This window comes from Equus przewalskii, chromosome 2, assembly GCF_037783145.1.
Source record: "Equus przewalskii isolate Varuska chromosome 2, EquPr2, whole genome shotgun sequence".
In the NCBI taxonomy this organism is placed as follows: Eukaryota; Metazoa; Chordata; class Mammalia; order Perissodactyla; family Equidae; genus Equus; species Equus przewalskii.
In genome coordinates this window covers 78227654-78242243 of record NC_091832.1, presented here as the reverse complement: position 1 = coordinate 78242243, position 14590 = coordinate 78227654, and the positions used below count along the sequence as shown (strand labels likewise).

At 37.6% G+C, this 14590-nt stretch overlaps 1 protein-coding gene across 1 annotated transcript in view; it reads left to right on the top strand.

The window, feature by feature from the left end:
* Positions 1–14590, top strand: part of GUCY1B1 (guanylate cyclase 1 soluble subunit beta 1) — a 46417-nt gene that overhangs the window by 26211 nt on the left and 5616 nt on the right. Inside the window, exons 5-9 of the mRNA XM_008537731.2 lie at positions 3500–3697; positions 8063–8293; positions 9563–9679; positions 10638–10771; positions 13046–13243. Coding sequence (XP_008535953.1) covers positions 3500–3697; positions 8063–8293; positions 9563–9679; positions 10638–10771; positions 13046–13243 — 878 coding nt within the window. The remainder of the gene's footprint in view (positions 1–3499; positions 3698–8062; positions 8294–9562; positions 9680–10637; positions 10772–13045; positions 13244–14590) is intronic.

Here is a 14590-nt window from a genome sequence, read left to right as displayed (position 1 = left end):
AAACGGTAGCAGTTGTCACTGCCTCACCCTGTCTATTTAGCTGCATATAGAAATGTGCTAATAATATAACGTGAGAAGAAAATAATGAGTATGAAAGTGATATAGGCATATTGACTTATATTTAAGCATTTTGTAGAGGAAACATTGAAAAATTATTAAAATATATTGTTATTGTTTTACTCATTTTGTTTTCTTTAAAATGAGCCACAACCCAGGCTGGGCTATGTGAGAGAATTTCCTAAATGCAGCAACAAACTCAGTTTTGAATGTGGAAAATGGAGATAAATATAAAACTCTTAAAGATTTTTATTTTTCCTTTTTTTCCCCAAAGCCCCCCCGGTACATAGTTGCATATTTTTTTCTTTAGTTGTGGGTGCTTCTTGTTGCGGTATGTGGGACGCCACCTCAGTATGGCTTGATAAGAAGTGCCACGTCCGCGCCCAGGATTCGAACCAGTGAAACCCTGGGCTGCTGTAGTGGAGTGAGTGAACATAACCACTCGGCCACGGGGCCGGCACCAAATATAAAATTCTTTTGGTGATTTTTTTCTCACCAGATTTTCTCTCACAACATTTTTTGCAACATCAGCAGAAGTTTAAGTGTTCTGGGAGGGTTCTGAAGAGTGTCCTTACATCTTCCCTTCTCAGGAAAGAATTCCCATGTGAGAATTTGTCATAGAAGAACCTTTCATACTACTCAACCAGGTAAAATAGTTGTAAGCCTTCATGGGCTTGTAGTTTATACAAACTGTCCAATACTTAGTATCTGCCATATTGGATTCCTTTTCCATGGCAATAGCAGCCTCTAGAGGCAATCTGGACAAATTAATGTTTTTGTAATGAACTGGCCTGATTTGATTCTAACAGGTGTAATTTTGGGGAAAAGAACAAAAAGCACTAAAAATGAAAGCATTTCAAAAAGCAGTTCACCCAGTAGAGGAAACTATTGAAACATTTACCCACACAAAAATGTCATCACCTCATGACCTAGCTCAGATCTGATCTTCGGTTTGAAATTTTTGGACCCCATTCTTCCAGGCTGAATTGTTGGCTCCCTTATTTATACATCAAAAGCCACTCTGCGTATTTGTGTGTGATATAAACCATGAACTGTTTAAAGTCAGGGTCTGTGTCATGCAGATTTGTACCCAACACTCTACCCTGCCCTCAGCCTGCACTTTATGATATGTAATGCACATGCAATCACTTTATAGAATGAATGGATGATTGAATGGAGGGGACAGAAAATTAAACCACGGTGCCCTAGGTGCCCTGGCAGAGAATTTGTTGAATTTCGGCACCCAAGGAGTCACCTCGTGCTCACTCTAGTTTCTTCCTAATATCTTACTGGATACTTCTGTTTCCCTAAATTGGCCTCTTTGAGACCTTTGGAACAAGAACCATAGTTCAATTTTGGCCCATCTCCAGCACCTTCTTTTTAAATGCGTTGTTTTAGGCCCATGGCATTCTGAGACTTTTGTTTTTCCTATTCTCTGGAGCAATAATCACCAGTTATGAGAGATTAATATTTGCTTGATGTTTAGATTTTTATTGCTACCATAACATAGTACCACAAACGTAAGTGCTTAAAACAACATAAATTTATTATCACACAATTTTGGAGGTTGGAAGTCCATAGCAGGTCTCACTGGACTGTAATCGGGATACCCGCAGGGCTGTATTCCTTTACATCGGCTCTAGGGGATCATCCTTTCCTTGCTCATTCAGGTGTTGACAGAGTTCAGTGCCACGTGGTTATAGGGCTGAGGACCCAGTTTCCTTGATGGTCATCAGCTGGGGGCTGCCCTAAGGTCCTAGATGCTTCTCTCTGGTCCTGGCACATAGTCTCCTACACCTCAGAATCTGCAACGGGGTGTCATTTTCTTCTCATGCTACCATCTCTTTGACATTCTGTCATTGCACTTTTCTCTCTCTCTTTAACCGGTAAAGGCTCTTGGCTTTTAAGGACTCCGTCACTCGTGTGATTAAGCTGGGTTCACCCAGGCAATCCAAGATTATCTTCCCAACTCAAGATCCAGAACCTTAATCTCATCTGCAAAATCTCTTTTGCCTCGTGAGGTAACATATTCAAAGGGATTAGAGCATGGCAATATTTAGAGCACCGTTATTTTGCCTGCTACACCTGGGATGTGCTCAGTGCTTTACTGCATCATTTTACTTATCTCCATTTGTTTTTGTTGTAAGATTGGCCCTGAGCTAACATCTGTTGCCACTCCTTTTTTTTCTTTTTTTTCCTTCTTCTTCTCGCCAAAGCCCCGCAGTACATAGTTGTATGTTCTGTTCTGGTTGTATCTAGTTGTAGGTCATTCTAGTTCTGCTGTGTGGGATGCTGCCTCAGCATGGCTTGATGAGTGGTGCTAGGTCCATGCCCAGGATCCAAACTGGCGAAACCCTGGATGCCAAAGTGGAGTTCATGAACTTAACCACTCGGCCACGGGGCCGGCCCCTAGTTGTCTCCCTTTATCAGAAGAAATGAAGTCTTAGAAAAGTTGGCCAAATTGGCTACATCACCATGAAATGACGGTGTCATGATTTCAATCCAAGTCTACTTGATTCTAAAGCCATGTTACTCTTAATTCCTACATCATATTATGCTATGTGTGTATCCTACTAATATGTGCAACACACACACACACGCATTATGAACTAAGTGTTGAAAAACCATGTTGGACCAAGAAACAGGTATAGTTTGCATCATTTCTTCTGTTGATCTTTTTACAAATCCCTTTTTTCTTTAATAGTGAGTAATACAGGATGGTGGGGAATTTGGCATATCTAAATTAATACAAGGCTATAAGAACAGAAAGAATTTATTGGCAAATTTATTAGTTTTCTAAGACTTCAATTCCAAAAGGTAATTATTTCACAGGTTAGTCATGAAGCTATACCTTGATTGGAGACTACTAATGAACGTGAAGAAATTACACTGCTTTCATTTCTAAAATGTTTTTAATTTCCAAAATATGGTGTCACAAAATAATGTGCTTATGTTTGCATACATTTGTAACTCTGATATAGTGTTTTGAATTAATAATTACATTTTAGGATTGTAGAGTAAACAGAAGGTAGTATGTGCTCACTGTGGGCATTTCATATTGTTTATTACAACATGCATATGCAGCTGCCCCAGACTCCTGTAAATATGCTTATCTTTGCTTTAGCTCATAACCGTGTTTCTTTTTTCTGTTTCAGGCATTCTTCTTAGATCTCATTTGTGGATTTATCCTTCCTTTCGGTGAATTAACTATTAATAGCCGCAGATGTTTTCCTTCATTACACTACTTTAGGTTCAGGTTCTTTACGGTTCTTGCCTTACAGATGTCTTAGTGTAGCAAGGGAAGGACGTGCCATGTGAATGTCACTCTGCCCACCTGCCCACTAAGCTCAGATTTGAGCCTTGTTTCTTTACCTTGTGTTCCCAGAGTGGGCTGCCATTGTGGAAGCATTATTTATTCATCACCGTTTCCTCTTTATTGCAGAACCTTGATGCTCTGCATGACCACCTTGCTACTATCTACCCAGGTATGCGTGCGCCTTCCTTTAGGTGCACTGATGCCGAAAAGGGCAAAGGACTCATTCTACACTACTACTCAGAGAGAGAAGGACTTCAGGATATTGTCATCGGAATCATCAAAACAGTAGCTCAACAGATACACGGCACTGAAATAGACATGAAGGTAATAATTAGTAAGCCAGCGCTCGTGGTCTAGTGGTTAAGATTCGGTGCTCTCACTGCTGTGGCCTGGGTTTGTTGCCCAGTCAAGGAAGCACACCACCCATTTCTCAGTTGGCATACTGTGGCAGCTGCGTGTCGCTGTGATGCTGAAAGCTATGACACCAGTATTTCAAATAGCAGCGGGGTCACCCATGGTGGACAGGTTTCAGCAGAGCTTCCAGACTAAGACAGACTAGGAAGAAGGACCTGGCCACCCACTTCCAAAAAAATTGACCATGAAAACCCTACAAATAGCCGTGGAACATTGTCTGATATAGAGCCAGAAGGTGAGAGGATGGTGCAAAAAGACTGGGCAGGGTTCCACTCTGCTGTACACAGAGTCGCTAGGAGTCAGAATCAACTCGACGGCACTAACAGCAACAACAAAAACAGTAACGCAGACTCTGCTGAACACAGAGATGACACGTAGAACATGAAAAATGATACTCTGTGAATTTCCCTTTAGTTGTGGCTGCTAGTGGACCTCACCAGAGTTATAGGTAAGCCATAACAGCAGCACCACCAGCAATCTTCTATATTTGGCTTTGGAATGCATTATACAGGATATTTCTTTCCTTGTGGCAGCAGGTTTTTCTTTCTAATTATACAGTGCTTAAGGCAACATGAATTTTAGTTTGCCTTCTCTTTGAGCACACACTAGCTGGGAAGCAGGAGGGTATGTGACTGCCTAAGCTGTGGCCTTCAGAATACAAAACCCCCACAACATGGACAGTCAAATTTCCAAACAATATAAAATCAGATATTTTATTGTTCGTTGTTTCTTAGTGGATTTTTTCAGTCTGTCCCTGAAATATAGTTGAAATTTCTCATTTTGTGAACTAAAAGTTTTTCTTTTATTTTAGATAGATTACTTTGTGAAAGAATCCAGGTCTCATACTTTAAAAATGTGTTGCTGGGGCCAGCCTAGTGGGATATTGGTTAAATTCACATGCACAGCTTCAGCACCCCGGGGTTTGCAGGTTTGAATCCTGGACACGGACCTACACACCACTTGTCAAGCTACGCTGTGGCAGCATCCCACATAAAATAGAGGAAGATTGGCACAGATGTGAACTCAGGGTCAATCTTCCTCACACACACACAAAAAAAGTCTTGTTATTGATAATACACACTGTTAGTTTTGAGTGATAATTTCAAGGTATTGATCCAGCAACTGTGCAATAAAGAGAACATCATTTTTCTATCTTTCTGACCCAGATAGTCTCTCCCAGTCAGCTGCTTTTTGTGTGTTCAGCAAACTCAACCCCAAGAGCCATTTTTCTGTGGCTCTATGTTTGAGAAAAGTGAGGAGAGGGATACCTTGCTTCAGCTTTTCTTTGTGGAAAATCTAACAGGTAGTGTTTTTTTAGACATCATAGTTATGTTCTAACGCATATGGGAAGCCCTCACTTTAAGTATGGTATTATGCAAATAAAAATTGTAACATTTAGGGGCTGGCCCCGTGGCCGAGTGGTTAAGTTCGCGCGCTCCGCTGCAGGCGGCCCAGTGTTTCGTCGGTTCGAATCCTGGGCGCGGACATGGCACTGCTCGTCAGACCACGCTGAGGCAGCGTCCCACATGCCACAACTAGAGGAACCCACAACGAAGAATACACAACTATGTACCGGGGGGCTTTGGGGAGAAAAAGGAAAAAATAAAATCTTTAAAAAAAAAAAAAAAGTTGTAACATTTAAATTGATTGTATTAGAAAAGTATCCCATATATTTAATCCCGTAACATCACGTTAGATTTCATGGTTTTCTTTCTTTTGGGAGTTGGTATCAGTTCTTACTTGGCCCTTGTTGGCAATTCCCAGGTGCATCCTTCGTTTTTCTAAAACCAAAAAGTGGGATTATGTGTAACATGACATTATCAAATCCAGAACCCTTTGAAAACCAAAACCTTGCGTAAAGGAGCGAAATTCATCCATGATTAGAGATCTCACTGGAATTCAATCAAAATCTTATATGCCTTTCATTTCCAACCTTTGAACTTGACATCAAACTAACACTATGTCTATACTGAGTGAGCCTAGATCAAGGACTTTACACATACTGTGTCTGCTCTTGGTTTTTTTTTTTTTATTTGGCCCTGCTGAGCAGGAAACAAGTACGTAGAAATTTCATGAAAGAAACACAAATTAGTGCATACTTAGAAGCTGCTGTTGCAGTTCTAAGCAGAATTCTAAGCATTCCAGAGACTTTTGGAATGGGAGGTTGATGGCATTAGCATACTCTATATAAAATTCAAGTCTTATGTGATTCACTTTATACAATATTTAGGTTGTCTTTTGGCCCACATGTATTCAAGCGCTCCAGTATAGACTCTTGAAATATTTGCATTTTGTAATTATATTTCATGTATGTATTTTTTCAAAGGAACTGTTCTAATTTCCTGAAGTATTGTTATGTCAAATCCATAGGGTTAACAGCTCCAGAGCTTCTAGACTATTTAACGACAGGAGAAATATTATACCATGTCGTGAAGAGATATACCAAGGAGAGGTTAAAAAAAAAGAAAAGTAGTTTCTTTTGCCAATTTGATCAAAACAAAAGAGTAGAATTGAGGAATTAATTAGTAAATTTCGGGTGCATACGATTGAGTACCTCTAGTTAAAATGGAAAAAGAGCAGAACATCAAAAGTAGGCCTGAATTTTAAGATTGACTCTTGTTTATGAGAGTTTAGGGAAATCAGCCTTTATGGGCCAAAGTTTTCAAATCAGAATTAAGAATATTAATATTTAACCAGTGTAGTATATTAGTGTGACACTTATTATAGTAATATCCAAATTTAGCCCAGAAATTATAACTTAAAGAAAATATATAATGGTATTCATGTTGATTGTGATTTGTTCTTATGTCTCAGAGTATGTTGCAGTGAACTCCTGAGCAAGGAGTGAAAGTTTGTCTTCATTTAGTGGTAACCGAAGAAATATTGCCCCAACTATTTACCTTGAGATAGAATTTTTCCCCTTACAAGAAGATGTGTTACTTGCATTTTTTTAAACTCAAAATAAAAAAATCTTTTCTATGTTTTCATAATGCATTTGCCTGTGAATAATATTTTAGAAGTATAGTTATTTCTTTAAATTATAGAGCTTTGCTCACAATTTTGATTACTTCCTTAGAGTGAATTCCTAGATGTGGAACTCAATTAAAGAATATACAGTTTTTTAGAGATGTCTATGCATATTCTCCATCTATCCTTCAGAAAGATTTATCAAAATACTCTCCCACTAGTGGTATTTGAGACCACTCTTTTTCTGCATCCTGCCCAATTTGGTATTGTAATTTTATATACTTGACAATTGATGGGTAAAAACTGACATTGTTTGTATTTTTAAATAGGCATCTCTATCATTTTGTTTCCCACTGGTTTTTTGGAGTATTTTTGTTTGGTTTTTCTTTTTTGGTGAGAAAGACTGGCCCTGAGCTAACATCTGTTGCCAGTCTTGCGCTTTTTGCTGGAGGAAGATTGTTGCTGAGCTAACATCTGTGCCAATCTTCCTCTATTTTGTGTGGGATGCCACCACAGTGTGGTTTGACGAGCAGTGCTAGGTCTGTGCCCAGGATCTGAAGCTGTGAACCCTGAGCCGCTGAAGCAGAGCATGTGAATTTAACCACTATACCACCAGGCAGACCAGTCCCACTGTTTTTAAACATCATTTTCATTGTGTTACATATTAAATAGTGTCACTCTGTGCAATTTATAGGGCATTCACTGTACACGTGTGCCTGGCACAGGGAGCTGAGCCCACCAGGACCATGGGCTGCTTTCCTCCCAGTTCTACAAAAGAGGCTGCATGGGCTACTGGTGGACTGGTACCAGATTTGCAATTTTTCTGTGAATAATTATTCAGTCTTCAAATTTCATAAATCAATTTCTAAAAATAGTTTTCTATTTTAGACATGTATGATATTTGCATGTATTAAATTTTCATAGTTAACTCTCTAAATACAATTCTCACAACCAGTTCCTTAGATATTTTGATATTTTAACTAAATAGAAATGCAGACAGGGGACAGCCCCGTGGCCGAGGGGTTAAGTTCGCACACTCTCCTTCAGCAGCCCAGGGTTTCGCCAGTTTGAATCCTGGGCACCGCAGACACGGCGTCGCTCCTTAAGCCATGCTGAGATGGCACCCCACATGCCACAACTAGAAGGACCCACAACTGAAATATACAACTATGTGTTGGGGGGATTTAGTTAGAAAAAGCAGGAAAAAAAAAAAAGATTGGCAACAGTTTTTAGGTCAGGTGCCAATCTTTAAAAGAAAAAAAAAAAGAAATGCAGACAATTAACACCATTTCCCTCTTTGACATCCAGGTTATTCAGCAAAGAAATGAAGAATGTGATCATACTCAGTTTTTAATTGAAGAAAAAGAATCAAAAGAAGAAGATTTTTATGAAGATCTTGACAGATTTGAAGAAAACGGTACCCAGGAATCACGCATCAGCCCATATACCTTCTGCAAAGCTTTTCCTTTTCACATAATATTTGACAGGGACCTAGTGGTCACTCAGTGTGGCAATGCTATCTACAGAGTGCTTCCCCAGGTAAAACGACATCACACTTCCTTGGGGCCCTAGACAAAAGGCCATAAAGACACTCTTGTTACATGTGGCCATTCGTTCATTTAACCCTTTGTCTATGCATCCGGCAATGTACAGCACATTGCAGATCACATACATTGTTTAAACGTGAGCTAAGTGCATTGGAGCACACTGCGACTTTCCGTAGGACTGCCATTTATTTGTTTCTGTTTTAATCACTTACAAAAACAGTTGGAAAACCATGTGAGAATGGTATATTTGCTTTAATGAGAAAATGGATAACTTTCTAGTAACAATTAGCTTTCACTTATTTATTCATACGTTAAGTAAATATTCATTGGATATCTACTGTCTAAAAATAGCCTTCAAAATCAACCATTGACATTTTCAGGAAAAAGAAAGGAGTTTAAAAAACACTAAGGTGGAGAATGATAGAGATTATCATGGGATTTAGTAGAAAAAGCATCAAAGGACAACAGTTGGGATGAGGACGAGAGCCTACATTCGACTTAGATTCTCAGACCCATTGATAAAATCCATCCTTTCTGCTTATTTGTTTCTCTCATCTACTAACTTTTGGAGTTGTACTTGATATGTGTCTTCAGATAGTCTTTGCTTGTTATTAAAGAGACTTGATAATTCAGAATTAACCCAAATGGGATCAGGCTTACACCTATAAATCCAAAAGCAAAATGGTGCATGGCCTGGCCTCCTCTGCCAGCTTGCCTCTCCCTCATGGTATGACCTCAAACTTCTTGCTGCTTCTCTCTCTGCCTCTTCTCCCTTTGTCATAATATGAGGATAGAGAGCATGTGAAGCACGTTTGGTCAAGTGCCTGGTCCACTGTAAGCCATCATTAACTGTTACCTATTGTTATTATTAGCTGTCTCTTGATAAACTATGTGTTGGCTGGTGGTTTTGATATTTAAATATCATTTTAAGCCATAGGCATTTAGCACCTCATGCTACATTTTAAAAGATCAGTTCCATTCCTTCTTCTTTGAAAATGCTTCTTTTATCCATATTAGCTTATATTTGTATATCAGTCATCTGAATCCTTATTAGGTTATGTGTTCTTGCAACTATTTGATGGCAATTTAATCACTGAGTTGCACAGGTGAAGATGTAAGTCCATAGTTGAGATAAGTTGACTACAAAATAATTGTGATTTTCTGTTTTTAAGTATTATTGAGGTAGTTTACTCTAATAATTAATATCAAATTGTAAAAACTATTTTCACTAAGTGCTCTTTTCTTTTTATCTATATTTTAGCTCCAGCCTGGGAATTGCAGCCTTTTGTCTGTCTTCTCTCTGGTTCGTCCTCATATTGACATTAGTTTCCATGGGATCCTTTCACATATCAATACGGTTTTCGTATTGAGAAGCAAGGTAATCAAGATATGATTTCCCTCAATGTGAGTAAGTAAGGTATGTTACAAATTAGAAGTGTTCCAGAGGGGAAATTAGCTCCTATAACATTCTGTGAGATGGAGAAGGCATAGAGAGATCAAAACCAAACCTCAAAGGGAGTCCTATTTCAAAGGCAATGTTATTCATCTTTGGTTTGCCTGAGGGGTGGTGGAACTCTGTGGACTGATGAGAATTAACAAAAATAAGTTTTAAGAATGTCTTGCCAGGACAGCCCAGTTTCATATAATAAAACCAACATTTTTTATTCCCTATTTTAGGTGTCCTATTTTAGAAATCAGAAGAACTAATAAAGATTATTTTTTACTTCACCCAAAGCGGCCAAATTATTCTTCCTTAAACTATTATTCTTGGTGCCATTTTTGTGGGAAAATAAAAGAGAGAAAATGTTGGTTCCGTTGATAATTTAGGAAGTGCCCAGACGTCATAGTTTCTGTTTTGGGGATTGTTAGAGCAAAAGGGTCCGAGAGTATACATTTCTTCTTTCCTATAACCCTCCCAAAGGTCTAACCTACATATACTTGATGTTTTTGGAACTAACTACTCCCAGCTGTTCTATGAATGTGGGTATGGGGAATGGAGAGCCTTGGTTCATTCGTTGATAGAGCATGGTATAACCATGCTGAGAAATCAGAAATAAGATTCATGGAAGCTTTAAATAAATATGTGAACAGTGGCACTGCTACTGTCTATCTGGGTTCACGGGAGATAATCAGTTCACTTTTCTGCAGTGTTTGTAAGGTAGCCACTAGGCTTATTACCTGGCAGAACTCTGACGAAATGCCCTCTACTGTTCTGATTGGTGCACTTATTCTCCCTTACGGTTTGGTGGGAAATGAGGTATGTGTGGCCTTCTGTTTGCTGAGTTACTGGGTAGGGAGACAGGCACCACTTAATGGTTATGTCTTGCCTTTTCAAGGAAGGATTGTTGGATGTCGAGAAATTAGAATGTGAGGATGAACTGACTGGGACTGAGATCAGCTGCTTGCGTCTCAAGGGCCAGATGATCTACTTACCCGAAGCAGATAGCATACTTTTTCTGTGTTCACCAAGGTGAGAATTTTTAGATGAATTGTAGTGGATATAAGTACTTGTCGTTAGCTAACAAAGGAATTCAGTAACACTTTATTCAATCATGTCTACATATCCTAAAGTGTAGTTAGATTTTACAACTCTCATTATACACCTCTTTATAACAGGGATAATTTTATTTAACATTTATAATGAACTCAGAAGAAATCATGTATTCTATTTTATTTGCTATGTCTTAATCAATTTGCTGAATGTTGATGCCATTGCGTCATGGGGTACATAATCTGCAGTTAGCTAATTCTATGGCTCTGTACCTTCCACAGAGGCACCACGTAGAAGAGTAATTCTGCGTAACATCTAATAGACGGCATAAATACACGAGTATATTTGGCACCATGAAATTACTTTTCTAATTATTTCTGGGTTTGAACTATTTTATGTTAAAATATTTAGCTACTTTAATTGGGATGTACTATTCAAATGTATTATTAAATTGAAATTTATGTCGATTATGTTATTTGTAATAAACATCAGAGGGAAGTAAAACTGTAGGTTAGTATTTTGCCAGTTTGACAAAATATTTTACTAAAAGATGCATGGGAATTCAGAATAAGAAAGTGTATCTGAATTTGCTTTAGAACAGTAGAAAGAGATAGTTCTGGAAATTGGTAGGTGATATTTTGTGTGTTTATAACTCTGTACAACCAAAAGGTATGCAGTAACATACTTTTTAATACATTTAAGAAGGCATGTTTTGGTGGCCTATTGATTAAAAATTCGAAGTCCACATGATCATTTTTCAATTAAAAACACTGTTTTAAAATTTCTGAAAAATGCACTGAACTTTGTAACAACCTCTTTTAATATTATTAATATAGTATTAAAGACTGTATATGACTAATGATTTTCCCCTAAGAATATATATCATGAAAATAAAAGAGACAAAATTAGAGAATACAAACTCTTTACATTCTTTTATTAATAACTTACATTGATCTAACTCTATCTTCATCTGCTGTCTATAAGTTCTTTTTTCTTTTGCCTCTTTCCAAGCTCACCTTCAGTAGAATGACGGCTTTTCATTAGGGACAGTTTCTATTCAGGGAGAGAGAGGTTTTTTTGGTAATAGAAGCAGAAAGTTTGGAGTCTATTTGCTAATTACCATATGTGGAAATTGGTTATGTAGTAACACCTTCACAGATTGTCATATGGGTCCTGCTCGTGTGTGTAGAAAGATTTGTACTCTCATTAAATAAGAGATCAAATAAAAGAGTTTTACTTATAAAATAAATAATTCCAAGATGATCAGTTAAATTGAGAAAAAAGTTAACTCTTTAAAATAATGATAAATACATTTTTTAGAACATTGAGACATAATTTCATTAAATTTTCTAACAATATGAGCATTTTAAGCCATTTATTTTCATTTTAAGCTTGTAATCATTTCTTTTCTCTGCTCGGGGTCACGTCTTATAGAACATTTGGTAGATCATCTGGCCTCTTTCCAGAGAGGTGTTCTTCTTTAGTAAACCCTGTGACCATTTTATTTTTCTATACTGACCTGCTAATTTTTGCTTTGATTGTTGGACATTTCTACTGAGAATATATCGCAGAGAGACATTTTGTTAATCCAAAATTCTTCAATAAAGTCACAACTCAATGATATCATTTTAGAGGAATTACTATTGTGAATGACCAGAAGAAATCACTTTGCATTTAAAGAAATCAAACCAGTAATATAAGCTCAAGACATCCTAACCAAAGAATAAATTTTATAAAGGCAGTCAACTTTTCACTCACGAGATCTTCACTGAATCAATATACATTATTATGTTGTTCTGAAAATGACTTCAGTTACAAAGATGCATAAAATTCAGCAAGATCAAATAATGTTTCAAATAAATGAGAAAAATTAGTCAAGGAAAATGAGTTAAGGAGTATAAGCCTTTTGTTCATTTCTTTATAATCAGGAAAAAATGTGATGATAAATAAAAGCCTTGTATTAAATGCAGATTTACAGGGCAGTTTTTTACATTATCTTTCAGTTTAGGTTGATGACATCAAAAAACGCGATTTGGCAAAAACACGTTTCAAGTCCACTGCTCTGTGATAGATTTTTCCATGTCTGAAAGCATGAAGTCACGTTATTTGTGAGATTCTCCAAGTATTTTTCTTCAGCCTGACCTTTTGAATGGTAGGAGATGGCAGGCTTATCCTCCTTAACTGTAGTCAGAATCGGTGTTGTCATGTGCATGGACAAGTTGGGACTGATTTTGCCTCATTTCTCTGTGACAGTGTGATGAATCTGGACGACTTAACAAGGAGAGGTCTGTATCTGAGTGACATCCCTCTGCACGATGCCACACGCGATCTCGTTCTTCTGGGAGAACAATTCAGAGAGGAATACAAACTGACTCAAGAACTGGAAATCCTCACAGACAGGCTGCAGCTTACGCTAAGAGCCCTGGAAGATGAAAAGAAAAAGACAGACACGTAAGAATGTAACTTTGCTATTAAAGAAGGGCACAGCTGTTATGCATAGTATATTGTGACTCTACTGTAGTTGACTTAAGGTTGATAACCAGACTAACAGGCATGGAACCCATTGTAGTTCTAGGGCAGTAGATAAACTCTTCCACATCTCTTAAAAAGAAATTCTGTGTACCGAAATAAATCAGTCTTAATGGCAGTGGGAATATGTCTTCTAATTTTACAAACCAATTTGAAAGAAATATGCCAAAATCTCTCTCTCAAAATCGTTAGACTAATTCAAATGCGTCTTTAAAGTCCAACTATCCATTCATTCCCTCCTTCATGCAAGAAGTATGTCCTGAGCATGCTCTTTGTACCAGGGGCTGGCCAGGGGCTGAGGGTTACACTGAACACTGAACTTGGAATTGGCCCTTATAGTTTAAAAGATTTCTGTTCTTGGACTCCGAATTATCTTAGGACTTGGCAGATTGAATCTGACAGATTGTAATGTCATCTGTAACGACAACAATTGCATCTGTGAAGACACACATCAAAAATATCAAAATAAAATATTATTTTTCTACTAATGGTGCATTAAATTATGAAATACTGGGCAAGTAACATTTAAGATAATACTTCATTTTCAAGTAATTTGTTTAAACAAATACTCGTTGTTCATACTACTTGGCCTTGCTTGTGTATATTAATTAAAAGTACTAAATCACTGATGTTCATAAGAGGTTTTACCCAAGGTCCTGTGTGTTCATTTTTAATGTTTGTAAGATAGAAGGCTAGCTTGTTGGAGAATTGAACTGATCTGCCTTACTTCCTGTAAGAACTGTTTCCCTCTACTTGAACACCCAGAATATCAGTAACAGCATTGCTTTCTATACTTTTCCTTCATTGGTACATGTGTAGTTGCCCATGGATGAATGTTGTGCCCACCCACAAACACAGCAGTTAACTATTTATTAATGGCATGGATGAAATAGAGAATGCCTTTTAAATGTCTGTCTTTATCCATAGCTTCTTAATTCACTTGTCTTCGCCTTTGCATAATGAAGCTGAAAGTTGTGTTTAGTTTCTTTGAGACCACTTCCCTTCCCTTATGACCTAAATTGAACCCCTTAGGCTATCCAGGTATTTTGCAAATTTCAGAAAGCCTGTGAGACAGGGAGCTCAAATTCCTCCCATTGCTTGAAAAACAATTCAAAATGTATACTTTATTGGTATGCGGTACAACTTCATTCATGAAAAATAACACATTTTATGGAGCTTGTAGGATAGTACTTAGGACTATAATTCAAAGTCATATGGATTTGTAAGTTTGAGTTACTCAGTATCCTGTTCTGGCTGTTATATTAGAAA